Here is a 22,977-nt window from a genome sequence, read left to right on the forward strand (position 1 = left end):
TCTATTAGACACGTGACTATATAGTACTTTATTTTGGACTAATAAGATTATCAGCTGTTGTAAAAAAATCAAGTACAAATTAAAAGGTTTTTTAAGTTATTCACCACAATTCCAAATAAATGAAATGAAACATTTCTCTATTCCACACGATTCCGAATTAATTCATTGACGAGGTGAAGCAAAATATAATTAATACAGTTTAATACATTACAGATGAATATTTCCTACGTATGCAACACAGAAAGATTTAGTCAAATAATTTCTTTTCTTTTGAAATTCGGAAAAAATCAAAGATGGAAAATATATCATATCCGTTATATTACTGGCAATAATCTCTCTGACTACTTTAGTGTATTTTTCGAATGGTCTATGGACTACAGAAATATCATACTTCTTAAGACTTTGGTTTGAAAGGCAGAATGCAAGACAAGTGATAACAAATTATATATGTTTATTCAAGTGGTTTAGTCCTAGTATGTGGTTCTTCAACTGTGCACCCATGGTCCTCTCAAAGGTCAAGTTTCACAATAACCACTTAATATTCCGGTCAGTAAACTAAAATCCGGTAATATAGATTTACAACTTCAAGAAATTGATGATATGGAATAACATTCTTTGAATAAATGACATGGTTGGCTTTTCATTAGTTCCTTAACTGATATAAACCCGCGAGGAAAAGTGATTGCAACTTTATTCAACCTCCACGAAATTAAAAAATAAACATTATTTGTATATTCAGTAATGAGAAGTTTTGACAGATAGAGTTCAGTGCTATGGTGAACGAGGCAGCTACGCTGTTATATTCCAACTCATTGACCCAAATTTCAAACGCTCACAATAATAATTCTAATGTCTTTTGTTTAGTTCCTACCACAGTCGAGAACTCCTACCCTAAAATGAAACAACTGTCCAGCATTCTTTGGTTTCAGTAGTTCTTTAGCTGAAACCCGCTCATGTAGAAACTCTCTTTGAGAGTATGCAGATATTTTTCTACAGAGTTACTTCACTATCACTAACAGCTTCCACGTGGGGTAATTTTGTTAAGTATTTTGATATTAGATGAAAGTCAGTTTTGGAGTTATAAATTTCAATTGGCACTGATATCTGCTGGGAATTTAGTACCGAAACTTAATTATCGTATGCAAGTTCACATATTATTAGGTAGATTTCCAAGTTAAATGAATGTTATTTATTACGTTAAATACTCAGTCTTAAAATAGTTACTTTGAGGCTGTAGTATTCTTGGATCTGTTGACAAGTATAATAGATCATTTCGAGTTATTAATTGTTCTCTAGAACAACACCTGGTTTATGAGATTCTAAAAGTTTGAGAACATATAAAAAGTTCTGAAATTACGTATACTGACTAACAATCATCCGAGATCCAGAAATATGACAGTCGATGTTAAATATTTACTCGATAGCGCCCAGTGTAAAGGTGATGAGATTGTGGGAGAAACTGAGTTCTGTAATGCTTTAAACAAATAAAAACAGAACTTGTCAAGTTATACGATGTGTAATGGTAACTAGGTCAGAAGACAGTTTATATCATCATACTGATTATGCTTATAATTTGGTCACTTAACTAAATATCTTGGAATTATAGTTCACAGTGTTTGATATTCGATAGTTGCGAAAATCGATCGAAATCTTTGAACCTATATTACGGTACTTGGGATTTGAGAAATAAAATTTGGCAGGGTATTAATGTCTGAAACTACTATGCTTAAGTGATGTAAGCTGAAATCTATAAAGGCTCATTAGCTTAACCAAGGTTGCAGGTATATTTCGCAAACAACAACTTACATATATGATTTCTGACGACTGTTTTCCGTAAAATAGTTATTTACTGGTAATTATCCTGAATGAAGAATTTATAGAATGCTTCAAAATATCTATCGAAAATAAGCTCGTTAGTTCAGATACTCGCTCCAATTTGACCAATGTATTAATGGATTATTCAATTATAATCTTATTAAACTACTCCTAGAGGATTTGTTAAGGGTTCTCGCTAGGATGTCTTATTTTACAGGTATTTCTTTGCAGTTATAAAAATTGTAAATAAACTTTATGGATTATGTAGATCAGAATTAAGGTCTCTCACTGTAAAGTGAGATAATTTTGAAACTACTAGAGAAATTCCTTTGGAGATCATTATCATTAATAAGTACCTAACTACAGGCCTATGGAGTTTTCCATTGATTGAACCTGACCACTCAATGGGTTCAATATGTGCTAGTCTATGGCTTTGTTGTTGTTTTTATGTGGATTCGTGAAGTGAAAATAACACTGTTTTGATGTGTGCTGTCTTGTTTCGTACATCTGAGAACTGGTATATTAGAGGTGAGGGTGTTTGAGATACTTGAACTGCTGTTTGTATAAATATATATATATATAATTGACGCCTTTGAATCAAACTCCCGGTTTTCAGCAGATGCTACTGAGTTGATTACCTCCATATCTGCCTTCCATATATTACGACGGGCCGGCACAACTGTTTGACAGGCAATCTCAGCCATGAACTTGAATAAGAAGTGTATTGTTCAATATATATCAAGTGTTGTCAAATTTGTTGTACTACTGTAAAGGAAAGGCCGGGACGGCTGTCGAAGCTTGCATTTCTTTACCCAGTCACTTGACTTATGACAGAGCTGAACAAATTTCGTATAATCTATTTGGAATGGAAAACCTTATTGCTCGCGAACTAGTTACGGAGTTGCTCAATCATAAAATTGTTTGATGTCCAACCGAAAAGTTGACTGACTTCGCGAATAATAGTATGCTTTGTAGAGAAATATCAGATTGCTCCTTAGCCTGGTGTGCCATAAAGTTTCTAAAGAGAGGTGCTTACATCTACCTGTGTAATCGAGAGTGGAGTCACTTCATAGCGGTTGGCATGTGAAGCTTCCTTGAGCGTCTTCTACTCTCCAGAACTTCGAACGCCGAGGTCTCTTCGGTCGAGGAAAAGTCTCAAACGACACAAAATGACGTTACCTTGAAAGGTGCAACTGTCTTTTCGAAAATCGGCTTCAGTAAAGCACATAACCATAGTCCCATGGCTGCTGGCGACATTTTCACAACTGTTATCATCACACCTTTAGGTCTATACGGAATTTCGTACATGCCTTTCGGCCTAAGAAGTGCTGAACAAACTTTCCAGAGATTCATCGGTTACGTTTCTCGAGGCCCAAACTTTGTACATGTGTATGTTGATGACTGCTTAATCGCAAGTCTTGACAAAAAATCTCATCATCATCTGGACCTTATATTCGAACGACTGCATTACTGTAAGCATACAGAAATGTCAAATTGGGACTGACTCCCTGGATTTTCTCGGACGACTATTGATACTCAAGGTATCCGCTTTCCGAAAACCAACTTACCAGCCATTCTGGATTACCCGGAGCTGACTACAATCAAGCGACTACGCACATTTAACGGCCTGGTAAGTTTTTATCGATAGTTTATACTAAATCGCGTATCTCTCATTAGATCATTGACCGACCAACGTCGTGAAAATGAGATCATCAAATTGGACAAGAACTCAGAAAACATTCTCCACAAATAAGGAACTTACCACCAAAGCAACGCAGCTCGCATACCAGGACATCAAAGCAAGTATTAGTATCGCAATAGACGCATTGGACTCGGAAGTCGGAGGAGTCTTACAACAATGGGCAATCAACAGCTGAAAACCTCATTCATTCTCCTCGATATGGTTGAAAGACACAAAATCGAGGTATAGCACGTTTGACAGGGAACTCTAAGTCATGCATTGTGCTGTACGGCACTTTCAACACTATGAAAGTTCGAGAATATACTCTGTTTACTGACCATAAACCTGACCGCATTCGTTTTAGTGGACTCACCAAGCTGAAGACGCTAGGTCATGCATTCGGACCAGATCACAAGTGGGTACACAGTGCTTCACATCTCCTACGACCGCTTGTCAGCTTAGATTGATCACTTCTCGATATATCGATAGTCTATCAAATATATATTCTAACCTCTTCTCGTTTGACTTCTGATTTGACTGGGTTGGCCCGCTCCGATTACGGAAGATGTTACTGGTCAGTGTGTTGTCAAACTCGGAACACTTTCGACGTCTTTGATTTGTTACCTTAATTGGCATTTGGTCCTATTTTAATTTGTGGTTGTAAGTTACGAGTGGATCAATCGACTGCGCTTCAATATCAGGCGAGATCAAACCTTTGACGTAACTGATGCGAGGTGCATGATTTGTTCCCGGCGGATAATTCAAACCTGAATGTTAGCTTTTAACACAAAGGAGGCCACTGTATAGGCACCTCCCTTCAGTCGTCGTAGCAAACAAACCAAATGATGAAATCATGAAAGCTTCACCTTTGGTTCGGAAATCAACTAACTTGCCTAAATTATTTAGATTAAACGGCGTTCTGAGTATCAGTGAAACATACCACCCTTGATTTTGTCTTGTAGATGTAGCAGGTAGTAGTATTTTTCGACTGACTATAAGATCTGCATGTTATCAAGATATAATAGATATAGTACAGTACGAATAACTTATATACCACTACTGCTAAATAGGCTTTGGGAGGTTTGCTATCACGAGTAGTTTGAGTTGATTTCCATCCTAACCATGGTTCAAGAACCAGTATCAAATGTTTAACCGCACTTCACAACAACCTTCAGCAGCATTCATCCCAATAGTGGCATATTTGATATCTGGCGATACTATTGGTAATGTGTATTTCTAATTACACTAGAACTTAACTTCACGCTGAATCATGGCTGCTACTCATAATCTTTTGGGGGTCACGAAAAATTTCACATAGCATCAATGGAGTGCGAATTTTCGGAGGTTCTCAGTCTTCATGAAGCCTTAAGGATCAATCCTGGTACTTCGATTGAAAGTGAATCAACTTTAAACTGTCAAACACAGTCTGTGAGTAAACATGAGGAACTTAAAGACAGGGAGAAAGGTATTGGTGGACCATGTGAATCAACAAGAGCTGGTTCAAGCTCATTCACTCCCGACTCCGGCATTATCTCATCACTCCAAACGTCATGTGCACCAACAAACACTACACAAGGACACTCATTTATCAGACGGACATTACACAAACCAGCATACTGTCATCATTGTGGTGAAGTTATATGGGGCATTTTAAGTAGTGGTTTTCAATGTGAAAGTAAGTAACTTGGTCCTTGAGATTAATATACTATACAAAATCACTGGACCCCTGCCACTCTGCATTTTTAGTAAGCTATACCGCGATACAAACTGTAATTAGGAAGTTGAAAGGTGGGACTATCATTTATGAATAACCTTTAAGCGACGCTAGGCTGACTTTGAAGACGTCCACTTAATAACTAGGACCAAATGAGGGTTATAAACTTGTGTGTGGGATTAGAATTATGATTTAAAGTTGATGGTTAAGGTTACGGATTAGATTCAGGGTTTTAATCACGAACTGGCATCAGCTATAATGTCAAATGAATAGGCAAATTTCGTGCCAAAATCCGAGACCTGTTATCTTATACCTGATTAGTTCGTCCATAAATTATAGTCCCGCCAGTTGGGAGCCTAATGCTTGATGCAACTAGAAAGTTTAGACTGTTTGTAATTGAATGGATAGTTTTCAACCGGTCAATTGTACACAACATAGAACCTGGTTCATGAAAAATAATTCGAGTTGCTGCACTACATCAATACACCTAAATACCAAAGTAGCATATTTAGTAACAGTATCAGTGGCACGAAAAAACATGGTTTTGTGAGGCGAATTGGTTTTGTTTGGATAACTAGGAAACATGAGATCTGACGAAATACAAGCAGTTAATGCACCTGGCCTAGTACGAACGGTTCTAAACCGTGCTGTTCAAGTCTTTAACCACTGGTTGCAATCGAAGGGGCTTCTAATAAAGAATTATGTATCTATCACAGTTCTGTAATACATCCAAACTATCTCATTTGATGAAGACTCACTATTTTATCAATCGGTTGGCTGCTCTTACGTATTGTTCTGAATCTAACTTAAGGGTTCCTCACTAGGTTATAATCTTCATTAGTACAGGGTTTTAAATGTTGGATTCTCATGTTTCATCTGTTTCGACCAGTATGGTAGAAGTTCTGGTGCTCAATGCTAGTTTGTTCTAAAAATAAACCGAATGTTTCATTTTGTTCATGCAAAAATTCAGCACAATTGTGATATGCTCTACATTTCTATGTCGGCTTAATTGTGGTAGTTATATAGGATGAAGACCAAATAGATTGGTATACCATTTAAAGTCAGTCATCGTGACGCATTCATTCTAAATCTCTCGAAATCTCGGGTGTCATTATATTACCCTGGATACTTAATTTTTGTTATTTCCTCTTCCATTTTTTTTGCTCAACTTTCTGCTTTTGTTGATATTATTTGTTTTTGTCATCGCTGCTAATATAAATTGTGATAACACGGATCGTGTTGGGGTTTTACTGCTTCCGTTCGAGTCAGACACCGATATTTTTCTTAACTGCATATTCCTTTCTCCAAAACTCATACGACCGAACATCAATAAAAACAAATTTCAAGTGAGATTAATTCGTCTCTTAGGAGGAAAACCAAATACAGATTTTATCGTGTAGCTTTTCCTCAACAATATAGATAACCAGTTGTTAATGACATCTCTGATCTAAACTTTAACTCCCAACTAAGGTTTTGGTTACTGCGTATCGTTTAATGACCATAATATACGGATATACACAGTTTACTATGATGGTTCACTTTCCACTGTTTACTTATGCTAGGTTTTACGTATACTGTGCTAACGTCTTGTGGAGCGTAGGGTTTACTTTATTACTTTATTATAACGCAACATCAAATGATTATCGTATAGTTAATACGTACATATTACTAATTCACGAGTCAAGGGGGCAAATCAGAGGAACCTAATGTTATGAGGGTCTAAAAATAGAGTTTAGTTGCCCAAAAAACGATGGACAACAATTTACACATGTTCTTTTGCTTGATTGGATAAGCAATTCTCTCACTTATTCCTAAATAAGTGGAGGTTGTATGACTGTGAAAAGTATTTATGACTACTTTTGTTAGTAGACTGAGTTGCTCTACACATGTTCTAGCAAAACTGTAATTATTAGACATAATGTAAACAAAATACATTTCATGAGTTAAAGATTTAAAGCAATTGGTCACTTTGTCAATCAACGTAGAGCCCTGTACAAATGTGCGTTGCCCAAAGTCACCGTAATAAATCGTCACGAAGCGATGAGATTAACAAAATCGATAGAAAGGGAGTTAAAATAATGTAGAAATACTGATGTGGAGAATGACTAAACATTGAGAACATGGTTCTAGAAAGTGGAATGAGAAGCTGTGAATGAAAGACTACTGGAAATTTTGATATATAGGAAGATAGAGAGTGAATGCATCTACTCCATTGTGACTGATTGTAAAGCATGTCACACAACGTATCTAACCACTGATCACGGTTACCCAAGTCAGGTAGTTTCCATCTATCAACATGACTCAGATTAACTGTCAGTGACTTTATGGAATAATGATACGTTTTGATTTGGTAGACTCCTTTTAATAGTTAACTGATAGCATATCATTTTCGCGAGCTAGGTTGAAAGTTTGTTTACAATGCAAATACAAACATATCATTGCTTCATATATTGTGAATCGTTTACTAAGTCAAAGAGTCCAAAGATATACTCCAAGATTTATTTATTTGAACACAAATATTGGTAAAAGGGGGCACCAGATATGTATGCACCAAGAGCTTCAGCCTTTATCAATCCCATACAGTTGTTAGCGGCAACATGGTTTGTTTATGTTTATTAGTGTTGATGCTCGGGGGTAGGCTAGATAGTGTCGCTCCTTATGCTTAAAGTTTGAACTTGCCAGAAATGAGCGAATGTTTGAGCGTAATTGCAGGAGACAGTCACTTTTGTCTATTCTTTGCGCTGGGATATCAAAAGATGTATCTAGGTGTTTTCAGTGGTAAAGCCAACTTCTACGATTACCACATCTGGACATCCGGATTACTGGAGGTGGTCACAAACTTTCCTGTTAAATTAGTCTTTTACTCTATCCGGGTTACAGTCAGTGGAGGCATAGGCGTAAATTACAAAGAGACAACCGTGTTTCCTTCTCTTTCTGAATTCTTACTATGAGATCTGGACAGATGTCAAATAAGCGATTGTTGATAGGAATCCAATAAAGGGATACCTGTTCTACTCTCGAACCTAGTGGTGTTCCTATAACGATAAGGCCACTATAAGTTTCTGGCAAATCTCCAGACTTACCAAGTGAGCTTAAGTTAATAATCATGTTAGGATTCTATATGAGCGTTTCGGAGACAGTGCACATAAGTAGCATGAGATTCTAAATGCTTATTTAGTGAGGATTTTTACCCTATTTGACTTAGGGTTTCAAGCATTAAAAGCTCAAACATGTTGTGAGAAGCACAGTTTCAGAAGATCTGAGATTTCATTTCGTGAACTCAAATCGTTAACACTAGAGCAACTCGGTAGAGAAATCGGAGATAGATTAAGGTTGATGATGGGAATAGAAGAAATATTAATGAAGCAATATCTTGGTTGTGAATGCCTTCTCGCGGCGGTAGTGTTGTTTATGAAATCGAGAGGACGATGAGCGATTTGTAGTAACGTTATTATCTTTCTCAACCTATGTTCGCTATATTTGTTCTGGTCATTTATCTCACAATTTCATATCACTTATAAACTGATTCAAGTTAACACTTCATATTAGTCGCCCCAACATTAACGATTTGACTTGATTTTACATGACAAACAATCCTTAATTCACATGTTACAATTTTAAATGATGTACTCTGCCTTAAACCTGACCAGTTTTATGGACTATTAATTTGGATATATAATTGTAGAACCTGATGAGAAATTATTGAAAAGAATATTCTTCATCCATATAATTCTACTTTAATATGATGGGAATTTTCCAGAGATCAAAAAGAGAAGAGAGACCATTAGAATAGAGGAGAACAACTTAATGTGGAAAAGTGTTAGTTTTAAATGTTTTTGATATTGCAAACAAAATCCTTTAAGATATATTCGATATGATCAGTGATGACCTAAAAGTGGTTTTAAATTCATATTTCAGGATGACTCCATTAGAATGTGTGGTATTTCGTAATGGCCTTTTTCATTCATATCAATATACTTTTTTATATATACATTGCATTTTAGTTTGCAACTTACTTGCACATGAACGTTGTCAAACCGTCGTGAGTTCTCCATGTACATCCGTCGCACCTCTTCAAATAAAGGTATGGCCATTTTACTTAGTTTCATGGAAATTATTATGTAGTTTCATGTTTTATGCTCGTTAAGTGTTCAGTGAGTCAAATATTTTACTTATCTATGAATCATTGGTTCGACATGTCTTCATATATATATATATATATATATATATATATATATATATATAATTTGGGGCTTTTGGTAATCTATGTTTGTAAAGTTGTTTTTGTCATGTAGATTCACAAACTTACTTTTTTCATTTCTAGTCATATTTTGTTAATGTGTCCATAGTGCAATATAATAGGGTAAATTGATTTCCATGTATAGTGAGACTTTAGGTGTCTGAGATTTAGAATAATCCTTATGGTTTATAGTCCTGTTATTGTAGCGTGATCTGTTTTTCATATTGTTTAGTCTAATGATGCAATATTTTTTTAGATAGAAAACATGTATCGCATTTTAAAAAAAAGTCTGCTTTAAATTTTTGTTGAATTTACAGTCTCCAGTATCTCATTGTTGGTCTGATGTGGGTCGGTTCAAACGGAAATTTTGCAATGTTTGTCGCAAGCGCTTGGAAGATAGCCTTTCTGTAAGATGTGAAGGTAAGACATTATGTATTTTCTAGTGTTCTTAATGGAAAAATTTCATGTTTGTGTGCTATACGTTTAACAACCTGCAGACAAGGTATTTACCTACAAGCATTGGTAATTCTTCTTGGTGTGTATGTGGTTTTTAAAACAATGTGAACACCCGATTTTTAAGGTATATAAAAATTCAAAATGCATATAACTTTGGCACTTTAAAAGCATCAATCAACCTGATATACCGTTAAACTATTGCTATCTATTTATTTATCTATTTGAACACAGACGTTGATACTCGAAGGTATCAAATATATATGCATCACACTTCGTCATTCGATTTGTGTAAGGGCTAGGATACTTCTCGGGCTCTCAAACCGTAGCACGTGGTCTTCTTAGGAGGTCACACCACGAGCCTTTAACCTAAAGGTCTAATCCACAAGGCAGTGGAGCAACATTAGGGGATGCAGTCCTATGGTAGCCAGTGACCAACAATAGGTTCATACGCCATTTGTTCTCTCAGGATCCTGTAGCCCATGTGCACCATTGGTTTAGAATCAGGGTTTTCCAACTCCCTTAGGTCGATCCTCCGTACCCACCAACCCTGTTAAGGCACTGGACATTCGCTTGTCGTCCTCTCTATTTCATAAACCACACTACCGCCACGAGAAGGCGGTGAGTAGGGCTTCCGTGGGAGTTTCTGTATACTCGTGGCCATATGGGAGTATTTCGAGAGGAAGAGCGTACTCTCTTCGCTCTCGGCCGTACCAGGGAATTCGATCCGAATATGGTAGTTTACTACTAACAGCACTGAAATTTACAAATTAATGGACCAGGTGAATTGTTGTTTTTTATGTTCATGTTTCTATCTAGTTAATTTGATTATATAACTTGGGAACAATTTCTATGACTGCTCAACTTTATGTACATGCTTATAAGTTGATGAACTACAATTATTTTGTGGCTCGTTTTCTCAAACTTAGAAGTCCTTAATTCGATCCCACATACAATCGCAGGTATGAACTACTTAAAAGTCCGATATCAATATGGAACAACAGTTAAATACCCTCTACTTTTCGATGGTTCCCTAGTTGTTATCAATCCGTGACGAAGTTCTAACTCACAGCTAATTCGCACAAATCTTTCAACCAAATAGTTTATCTTCTATGAAAATAGAATATTTTGGGAGATAATTAGGTTTATTGTTTCCGCTAATATTAAGTTCTTTTTCTAATTATCTCTAATTTATAAATTGTCTTGAAGTGGCTAGTTATTGTTTTGCAAAAATGATTGTTTTAATCTAAATGGTTTGTAAAATGATAGAGATAGTTAATTTGACATAACTTTCTGACTGGGCCATTTTTAGCACTGTTCTTTTTAAATGTATGCGGCTGGTAACTCCATGCCCAACCTCCCTTTACATGAGACTGTCAGTAACCCTGGGTGAAACTTCAGGCAGAGTTTTGTGAGAAACAGTGATGAAAAGTAGATAAAATAACTGTTTTCCTTTAATGCAAATTGTTTAACTGTAAACCAAATAAGTCAGCTTCTACTTATCAGTTTTTGCGAGTGAAATTTTCTCCGAATGTTACTGGATCGTTCTATATTTGTTTGGTTTTTCTGCCATTCCATTCTTAAAGAATCATTTCTTATCTACTTCAAGGTAGAACCAATATTTATATTTTAAAAAAGATGTGTTATGACTATAAATTACAATGAATATAAGTTTAATCAATATTTTAAAATAATATTTTTCACTTATTTTTTACTCGCATAACTTAGTTTGTGAATATTATTGTCATGTGGATTGTCAAGATTATTCTATCAATGATTGTAAACAAGGTGCAACATGTTCACCAGGAAAACCTTTGGTGCGTTATTGTAGTGTAGATGTGGGTGTGTGGGCTAGTAGATTATCTTCAGCATGCACACATATATTCCGTTTAGTGTTGTATGTATATCATGTCTTGAAAACTGAATGTTGTAATGTCTCCATGTCAGTTTTGAGTTCCTTTTACTTTATATATATAGTGCTGCATGTTCGTTGGGCTATCAATAATGACATCCACATAATTTGGTTCATATTATGTTTAAATATTACACCAGATTGTGTAAATTATTTTTAAAACGTATTTCTTGTCCTGTGTGGAGTTGCACGAGTTAGGTAAAAGATAGGAGTGATGGTCAATTGGAATTGGTAAAATTAAGACAACAGTTGTACTTTCATATTACCTAACTTTCATGAAATTTGTTCAGAAAGGGAATTTGGTTATGTTGAATAATATCATGTTAATAAATTTCCTCATATTGTAAATGGTTATTGCCTTCTGCATTGTGTGTTTTCAAAATCATTATTTTATTCGAAAGAAATTCAAATTGTTTTTTGTAGGCATTTCATTCCAGTTTTATAACTGGAATAGTAGCTGTTTGGTAAATAAAGGAACTTGATAATTACAGCAGAGTATACGATCTATCCTATGGAGCAGTGGCCTAATGGATAAATTACTGTTTTCAACTATTAGGTCGAAGGTTTAAACTCTGTTGTATCTACTTCAGTTTGCAAAGCTGTATATTATCATCAGCTCTCTCACAATTGGTATGGATCAAGACTGATTGAAGTATCTCTGTGCTTGATATATATATATATATATATATATTCTGCTGACACTTTGTGCAAACTGAGTTTTGAATATAGTTATATGATTTGAATCACGTTAAAACAGTCGCGTTCAAAATCTTTAAAATCTTGTTTCACACTTTTTCTAAAACAATCCCAGACTTTTACATCTTAATCAAGAGACAGCAAATTATGACCAATTACTAATTTATATATATATATATATATATATATATATATATATCGAATATCATGTATTCATCACAAAACTCCTATTTGTTGTCTCTTTTATCACATGTATAATTGCATCAGTCAGTCAGTCAGCTACAAACGTAGGACCAGGCACATATGTGCATCGGTCCGAGTTGCCATACCTCATTAGCGCAACAAGATGAACACCAAATTCATAGAAGTAGTTAATTCAACGGTGGTAATATATATGAAAGAAAGATTGTATATAAGGATATAGTACGGGAAGAAAGATAGATATGAAGCAATTTTAATTACACGGTTTAAGGGAAGACAAAGAGTGTATACACCTGCACCATTGTGATCGATTCTGAGCCATGTATAATTACTTATACTTATTCAGTGTTATTGGATACTACATTTTGTACTGTTTCACTAAAAACAGTTGGTATAATTATATGTACCTGATTTTTTTCTATTTGTCAGTATCTACCAACTACCAGAGCAATGTTGCATGTAACGTCATTGAATCTTATACCTTTTTAAAACATTTTTAGTTTAACTCCTAACTCCTAAAGTTATTAAATGGTTCACACAACTTCTAGTTAAATAATAATATTAATAACATACTTGTCGGTGGCTAGCTTTATGAAGAATTCTTAATGTTCTAGTAAGTTCAATTATATCGCGCAAGTGTCCGATTTGCATTACTTTATGACTGTGAAGCATAGACTTTTAAAGTAGGAGTAGTTCGGAAGCTGCGGCTTTTTAATCGAAGCATTACTTACGTTTCACAAAACCATCGAGCGTTCAATTTTTAAGTTAAATGGGCGGTACTAGGCGAAGATAGCAAACTGGTTGATAAGGTTGTAAATCTTGGCCGACTGACAGGGTTAAGACATATGTTATGTATTCCTAACCAGTACCCACGTCGACAAGTAATGATTTCTGGTGCGCTAATGGGTTGGGAGAAAGCTAGGGCCAGTTAAACTAAGACATAGTATCAATCCGCGAGGTCATTGACAGTTGGTCTGAGTCATGTTGATAGATGGAAACTACCTGACTTGGGTAACCGTGATCAGTGGTTAGATACGTTGTGTGACATGCTTTACAATCAGTCACAATGGAGTAGATGCATTCACTCTCTATCTTCCTATATATCAAAATTTCCAGTAGTCTTTCATTCACAGCTTCTCATTCCACTTTCTAGAACCATGTTCTCAATGTTTAGTCATTCTCCACATCAGTATTTCTACATTATTTTAACTCCCTTTCTATCGATTTTGTTAATCTCATCGCTTCGTGACGATTTATTACGGTGACTTTGGTTAGTGCATCTCTGTGCAGAATTGCACTATGCTGACTATGACTGACTGACAGCCATATCGATAGTGAGACAGATTTTGCTGACGATGTCTTCGGTATATCAAATTGAATGATGATGAACCTTTGAACTACTGTATGCAAACTCAGTGGTCTTAAGTTATTGTGGTCACCATGAAACCTGAAGGTCCTTGGTCCGGTATTTGGTGAAGCTTTATTTGTGCACTTCAGAGGAGTCCAGAAGTAAGACAAAACAGTCATTTGGGGATCTGTAATTTTCAGAGTTTCTTTATTTGATACCAGTTTGTGATAGGAACCTACTACGTATTGCGAAATCTCCTCATGTACACGACTATACATGCTGTACTATTTTGGACCGTTTATTCAATTCTTCATTCAACGATTTCGATGGAGTCGTTTTGTTCAGCATATATTCCTGACAGAATTTCCTAAGCCATTGTTACGTTATTTCGATAACTATTTACAGCATAATATTAAAGATCATACAAGCTTGTTAAGCAAAAATGAAAAATTGTATCTAAATTAGTGAAACTAGCATTAATTGGTTCTGATAAATTTAATCTTATTACGCTAATTAAATATCCAAATTCCATTAGTCATCTAAACATATGTCATCCGTAGCTGACCAGTTAACTTGTAATTTCTATTTCTCAACAAGTACATAATTATTTATCAGGTAAGCTGGTTGAAAGCATCCATTCCATATCACATTTTATCGAAGTGTAAACTGAGTAGTCAAATAATTTTGTTCTCTTTTCCGTTTACTTCCCATCTTTAAATAACCTATTAGAGCATATATTCATCATAGGGATTCACCATAACCCATATGCCATTAAGGTTATTAATCTTTATCAATAGACCTTTGAAGTAGATTCACATGAATCATTAGGTAGATGTATTTGCAGTCATTCTTCAAACAACGTAGCAGATTGTAGTTCTTCAGTACAGTTGCTTCAAAATAGATAGTTACGCTATATGATACTAATTTTAGAGATTATTATTTATCCTCCGAAATTTATTATTTCCATTCAATTAATAATATCGTTAAATCTCGGTCATACTTCTGTTTAACACCGCTTCAAACAGTTATTGTATTATTTTTAACGATTATCTTACATAACATATAGTCAACAGAATTGGTTATATCCACAAAATCAGATACATTTAAAACATTTTGATTGATCTTCTTATATACATGATACTTTCTAGTATTTTTTTTAATTCTAGCAGTGTAGAGTAATGAATTATTGTCACACATTGATTTACGCTAGTATTTCGTTTTATTAATTTATTTCATTACATGTGAAAAATTGTTTTAAAAGATTTATTTTCTCTTTCCAACTGTTTGCATAACCTACTAAAATGGATTAAAGATGTTATGAATATAGGTTTTAGTTTATCAAATGTTAGTATTAATACTCCAAATCTTCTTCCTACCTACATACGCATTTACACTGGGACAGATTTTTTAATCGATTATGTGGATATTAACACTTTAAAGATAATGTATGGGTGATAGATAAATAAAGAACCCCGGTTAGCATAGCTTACCAGCAATATAGTTCCAAACGTTTACTTTTGACAATGCTTTTTCTACTAACTATCTCATTGCATGCTGACGGTGTTTTAAACAGTCCTCAACCTGAGTGAGAAACAAATGATGTTTTCATTTAAATATTTGTCTTATTGTTCTTGAATTCTGTATATACTGTATGCTATATCTCTTTCCATTGTCTCTTTTTTCATATTGAAAATGTCTAATTTCTAGTGAATTATTATTTTTTCATTATTTTATTCCGTCCCAAAAAAAACAGTGTTCACCGCGTCAAACTCATCACTGGAGGGAGGGGAATTTACCAACCAATTCCAAGTGTTTCATATGTCGTAAGACATGCTGGTCATCTGAATGTCTTACAGGTTATCGTTGTCAATGGTGCGGTAGAACTGTGAGTTGTACTACCTCAATATCAATATTTATACCGCTTACCTTGTATTAGTTATCGTAGGCACATAGATAAATATCAATGATATACGATATTAGAAAAACGGTAAAGTAGTTGTACTTATCAGTCTAAATACGTATGTGGATATTTGTTACTTTTATGCTTAAACTCTTTAAGCTGTTCAGGTATTTCTTTAATCAATTAGATCGTGGATATTGATTCAGTTCGGAAATAATTTTGTCACGAGCTGGTGTTACCTTGATAGATATCACCTCCAATTGGCACAAAATATGAGTAAATACTGTATACTCCCGTCTTATTGATTGGTAAAAAGATAAAAATGACTAATTATACTCTTGACAAAGATTAAGAATGAGTTTTTATCGTCAGTAATGTTTGTATTATATCTCTATCTGGTAAGAGAAGAGGATAGTACACTATAATGAGGTTTATTATCATCAAGTAGTTTCAGTACAATGAAATCATTAAGGATCATGATATATCCATATGGGAAAATGAACTAATGGGAAAAAATCGGAGTATTATTGTTTCTCTTATTTTTTTTAAATTAACTCGAGTTACTAATATTATGTCCACAATCATGTCTACTACATATCAACTAAACACGATCGGGTTAAATTTATTCCTTTCATAAGATTGATTTCTTAAATAGCCTGTTTTATCAACCATAAACTGTGAAGGGTAATATTGTATGCAGCTTTCGGAGTCCATTATATTTAATCATTCCACCTGAAAATAGGAACATTGGAGACGGGAACCAGTCTATTGCTAGTGTAACTCAATACGACGTCCAAAAGGAGATCTTGCCTTCATTATACTCTGGTTTCTTACAAAATGCTCGGTCTTGTCACCTTATTTATATCTTAGGTTTTTTCAAATCATCATTCCAACTAGTTTGACCTTACGAGGTTGTAATAAATTGCTGAAATCGTAGGGTTGCTTGAGAAGTATTACAATTTGTGTAGCTCGTAATTTTACTGAGGGGAGATCACAATTTTTCAAACTACTGACGTTACATATTATGAGTAAATGAATTCTAATATTAATCTTTATTTATTAGTCACTTCTTTGGTAATATATAGCAATCATTAAGATCAGTTTTATTGGTACATATTCCAAAAATAGTATAAATATCGCCAATTTTGTATAAATTTTCTATAATTCAGAGTCATGCAGGATGTATAGAGAAAGTGGAAGATGAATGTGACTTCGGTCCCTTACGAGATATCATGTTACCGTCATTCTGTGTTAGTCTTCCACGAATGAATATTCCTATTGAACATGTGATCGGTGTAACTAAACGTCCACGAGGTGAGTTGTTTTGCTCTTTTCTAACTAACTATTTAAACAAGTCAGTCATCCTGAGGAACTAAAAGGGTTTTCTATTTCTTAATATTGCATTCATTCAATCTGACTCTTACTTTAGTCACAGGGTTTTAGTTTGATAGTTTAGTTATTTGATATTCAGTCATACAACTTATAACCCATATCTTTGTTGCATTTATCTGGATTCAAATCAGCGGGTAGTATCATTCAGTCTGATATATTTTTTCTGTGACCTAGGATTAACCAATAATATCACGTTTCGTATGGTATTATATATATATATATATATATATATATATATATATATATATATATATATATATAAGATCATGAATCAACTATTAAAATTACTATAATATCCACAAAACCCCTTCTGATATATATGCCCTCAAAAATAGGGTGATTAAAAATTTAGGTCTGTGGAGTTGTATGATAAATAAATCGCATTGATAGACCATTAAGGCACATCCTAATATAATGTATGGTACTGTTAAAATTTCATTATTATTTTTTTAGACAAGGAGAATCACGACAAAATATAAACAACTTTAGAAATTTAATATAATCTCTATCTTCTGTATTTGTTTATATCTGTACCTTACACCGAAATTGCATTGAAAATTGATATTCGTTTGTCATTTGTATCACAAATGTTCAACACAATTGAAGATAGTTATGAGCATCAATTTGTGATTGATTCTTTTTGGGTATTATTAAGGGACTTATGGCTTGAAATTTTAGATGGTTAATAAGTTATATTAATTGGCCATAGATGATGGTTTGTGGTGCTTTGATTCACTTTGCTGATATGAATTTATCATATGATAGATTGACTTTGGTCAATTTTTCAAGGTGTTTATGCATCATTGATTGAATTCAGTCCAACTAATAACTTCAATTTCTGTTTTCTTTCAGGTCGAGCTATTTCAGCTGATTGGTCAAGCAGTGGGGAAAGCAAAGAGGATAGTTGGCAAGATACACGATCTCCAAGAGAAACTATAGACCGTGCTAGTAGTGATGGTAAGAATAAGTTGTTGTTGTTGCTAGATCTATGTTTCATTGTATTCGACGCTTGCCAGAAAGGTGTACCTACAGTCTTGCTGGGAGGTGTCAAATAATATAGAACCTAGCTTCGGTGTCTTCTGTCGATTACCTCCAACTAATTAACATCTCAAAACAGTGCTTATAATTTCAAAGCATTTAGACTGAAGGGTACATTACAACTTGATCAATAGAATTTGATTAGCAGTAAGGCCTATAAAAACATAACATTGGCCACTACTCAGTGATTGGTCAATTGTAGATTGTAGTATAGTGTTTGTTGTTAGATTCATTCATAGTGATTACACTAAGCGTTTGTCATAACAGTTTACTATGTCACGCTTTCATGTCACTATTTGTTTTGTTTAGCATGAAAAATGTTTCAAAAGAATATACTGGAATAATCTAAAAGAGATTGACAGCAGTAAACGGGGAAAAGGTATATATATATATATATATATATACATATATATATATATATATATAGAGAGAGAGAGAGAGAGAGAGAAAGTAATGTGATCAAGTATAAATTCATTTAGCTCATTTCAACCGATACTAGATCACATCACTTAGACTAAGTCACCTGCGCATTTGTGTTGATTAACATTTCCCCAACATTATCATATATTTCGAAATTTCTCATTTGTCTTGAAAATCGAGTCAATGCATCAACACACATTAGTTGTATTTATGTTTCCTGGATGGTTAATTTGGTCTCATATAAAATCTATTTTCAGATAAAGACGCTATCAAAGTTGTACGTTCATCATTGGAGGTTATATCAGAAATTGAGACTGCTTCCAAATTGATACTTTCCATTGATTGTTGTCATAAGATAACTGTAATCCATGTTACAGACAAAAAATCCTCTTGTCGACATTTCATACTACAACTTTGCAATTTTTTTTCAATCCCTTACTAGAATATGTATATGTATTCGATGGCGTTGGAGCTTTAAAAAGACGTTCATGTCGAAGTTTCAGTTTTTCCAAATCCATGTCTACATATTCGGCAGTTAAACGGTTTTTGAAAACATTTCATTTAGCTGGTACGCCTGATTATTACAATGTGTATGAAGTTAATGAACATGGTATGTTATCGCTATTTTGTTCAGAACGAAACTTATATTTTCTATTCTTCTAGTTATATATTGTTTGCTTTGTTATATGTGTCCCGTTGGCAATTTTCAAATCTAGTTTGGAGAATATTTGTAATATCTATAGTTATCTTGCTTAAGGGAATGTAAGTGAGAAGAAACCAACGGTTGATCTTAAATAATCGTTCATTAAATTATCTCATCTGACTTCTTCTGTACAAGAAGCATGATTGAATCTTTCAACATTTCTATATTATTCAGAATTGACCCTGTAAATCAGTATTTGAATGGGGGGGGGTGATCAAGTGCTTTAACCACTGCCTTGGTGTTCCCTTAAATCAAAATAAAGTACACACGTACTTTTAACATGAAAATTTTCAGCTTTGTTAGATACTTTTTGATCATTTCATGTAGACATAATTAATGTCTGTCAATAAGTTGTGTAATAAATATTTTTAAAATGAGAAGTACTTTCAAAGGGTATATTCTATTGTTTCCACTAAAGTGATTAACCCTATGATATATAGCTGTTTAAGAATTACCAGAAATATTTGATATTTTTATATTTCTATGAACTTATTTTACTACATAATTTTCTGATCATGTAAATATTTGATTTGCAAAAAAACCCGTACAACCATCTTGTAATTATGTTCGACATACGTGCATAGTAAAATGTTAGTGTTGTTACTGATATGAGACTATAACGTTGTCTTGCTTCTACAATTTATATTTATTATTAAAAAGAAAGCAGCTTCAGTTTATTGTTTCTAGTGAATTACTTAGTTGATTAATATATTTTGTTTTTATCACAGAAGTTCAGTACTCGAATAATGTATGTTAAGTTGCTTCTTTTTTCTTATACTCTTCGGTTATATTTGTCTACGGAACAGTTGTTTGTGTGGTACACGTACTAATTTTTGAATAATCATTGATCAGCTGTATGTGATTCGTTTAAAACAATGGTGATATAGTCTCTTTACATTACCTTTTATTTCATTTTTTTAAAAGTGAAATAATAGTGATCGTGTTAACCTGTCCTGTACATATATCTAAAATAAATGGTGGATATCTAGTACAATAATAATAATAATAATAATAATAGTAATAATAATAATAATAATAGAAAGTTTTATTCTCATAGATATATATTTTTCTAATATTACATTCCATGCTTCTATTTGTATTCTATATAAATGTTGATTTTGCATAATCTCTAATGCATCTACATAAATTAATGTAATATAAAAAGAAGCATAACACATTATTTCTGACTGTCACATTTCATATCAATATAGTGAAAAGGAAACAGTGTGATGATTAGATGGAGAAAAGGGAGAGAATTGAGAGAAATGAGTGAATAGCATTTGAATTAGAAACTGTTTAGTAGAATATACGAGGGAATACAAGTATATGAAATTCAATGTAATGAGTTAACTAAGTACATATTCGTGTAGTCGAGTTTGAGTTTCGTTTTATTTACGAGCATCAGTGATAAAACCATATTATGCAAACTTAAATAGATAAAATAATATTCAAACCTGAAAATTGTAAACACTAAACCATCCCTCCATGCAATTATGTTACTAGTATCCTACATTCCTAGCAGCGTTACTCTGTACATCGTGAACAATGGATATATTTTTGTGATCATAGTTATTTGTCGTTGGTTTATATATTCTCAATCCATAATGATTGGATTATTATTGGAAGCAAGCAGTACTAAAATAATTATGCAAGTTTTATTCCGGATTTCACGTTCATACCATGTCTAAATTCATTTTAACTTTTTCTCTCTTTTTTGTATAGATGGAACTGAAAACAAACTTAATTATCATGTAAATCTTCGTAATCAATTGAGATTTGATTTAAAACAACCTTCCATATTGATTCGATCTAAAGAACCGGAGGAATCAACGATTACCATTAAAGTGTACGCTGGGGATTTACGGTGCGTTTCAAAGTGTTACAAATCCAAGTTTAGAACCCGTTTAATTCTTTATTCTTTATTCGTTTGGTGATATAAGTTTAATTATAGTGGTCCAAATCTCACTTATTAGGTAAACTCATCAATATGTGGTTGTCCTAATTTAAAGAAATAGAATGAAATTTTATGATTTGTCCACTAATTAATATTAGCTTCTTTTAACGAATTTGCATAAAAATGAAACACTTGATCGAGTTAATTATACCCTCATATATGAGAAAACAACAGTGTGGGAAATTGTTTTTGCCATAAGTCAGTATAAATATTTCGTAAAACGTTTCCATATTTACATTTGGATATAGTAGATTGAAACAATAATAATCTGTGTTTTTGTTTATATTTTTATCTTTTGTCTCTTCCCTCTAGTGTATTCTTCGATTTGAATACTCTCTATTTATGCATTGTATAGTTTTGAGTAATAAATCGTGTTTTTAAGACTCAAAAATAGAAAACTTAAACCTCTAGTTCTTAGGTAATGACAAAAGTAACACCTTAATCATTAAGTCATAGAAACTTAATATAAGCCCACTAATAGGTTAAAACTTTATTTTCAGATCAGTTTGTTACGAAAGAACACTAAATAAGATCAATGTTAGATACTAGAGAAACGTGTCTCACTTGTATATTTTTTTATTTGGCTTTAAATCAAACCTATTATTGTTCAACGGTGGTGTTTGGCAACTTTTGCTGTATCCCCATTTCTAACAGGATCTACTTTACTCATCTAGAGTGGTGTATCAACGTTTTGTTGCGTATTCATAATGACTACTTTTTCTTCCCTCTTTCTCTTACATTATAAAATTATCGGTTTTATTTTGTCATTTAATCATTACTTCTTCGTTGTTGACTTGATATGAAGTACTTTGGTGTTGTGCTCTCTACTCTCAGTGGTTTAATTTAAGAACGTTCGTTGTCGCTCTGGACAACATCATCATCGTCTGTTACACGTAGAAATGAGCTTTTTCGGTGATTCTGCAAGTCCTTGTTTTGATGGTTTTCTTTCTACTTAGTTGTCTTCTTAGGTACTGTTATTCTCAGTTGTTTTTGCATTTATTTTGACTGTCATTTTCGGCTGACCTCCTACTCTATGATTAATTGATCTCTGCCGTATAAATTGATATGTTAATATGTCTCCAGATTGATAATTGATCTGGATGACATACTTCTATAAATCTTGTGACATTCTTATATTTCCTTTTATCCAAAATTTCAACGTCGCTTTAATTAAATTCGTGTTCATGATTCTCCACGTGCATTGGTATCAGTGATAAAATATCATATCATCCCGCTCCTAATCTGTGTTCATTTTCACGACCACCTCAGCCGACGAACATTCATAATCCCTCCAAATGATTGCTCATCTATGCTTCGTACCCTGTATTTAACTTCAACATTACTTACCCAGTCGTTCCGTGATATGCGAGAAATGCTTCAAAGACATATATGAATTAAAATTTACAGTCTACACGTTTCTTTCTCTTTCATAGACCATTTTTCACAGCCGTGAAGTAATACAGAGTGGAATTCTGCACAATTTACTCGTCCTTTTATTGGAAAACGAAAA

The 22,977-nt window shown here is 33.7% G+C and overlaps 1 protein-coding gene across 1 annotated transcript in view; it reads left to right on the top strand.

Annotated features, from left to right (window-relative positions):
• Window positions 1–4,819: 4,819 nt before the first annotated feature.
• The window catches only part of Smp_036180 (putative diacylglycerol kinase, theta), a gene marked incomplete at its 5' end in the record, with an annotated part of 31,931 nt that continues 13,773 nt past the window's right edge, over window positions 4,820–22,977 (top strand). Inside the window, 9 exons of the mRNA XM_018794191.1 lie at window positions 4,820–5,171; window positions 9,215–9,294; window positions 9,768–9,870; window positions 11,632–11,720; window positions 15,814–15,945; window positions 17,130–17,274; window positions 18,205–18,309; window positions 19,253–19,420; window positions 21,236–21,377. Of these exons, the coding sequence (XP_018648628.1) occupies window positions 4,820–5,171; window positions 9,215–9,294; window positions 9,768–9,870; window positions 11,632–11,720; window positions 15,814–15,945; window positions 17,130–17,274; window positions 18,205–18,309; window positions 19,253–19,420; window positions 21,236–21,377 (1,316 nt within the window). The remainder of the gene's footprint in view (window positions 5,172–9,214; window positions 9,295–9,767; window positions 9,871–11,631; window positions 11,721–15,813; window positions 15,946–17,129; window positions 17,275–18,204; window positions 18,310–19,252; window positions 19,421–21,235; window positions 21,378–22,977) is intronic.

Source organism: Schistosoma mansoni, chromosome 1 (assembly GCF_000237925.1).
Source record: "Schistosoma mansoni strain Puerto Rico chromosome 1, complete genome".
NCBI lineage: Eukaryota > Metazoa > Platyhelminthes > Trematoda > Strigeidida > Schistosomatidae > Schistosoma > Schistosoma mansoni.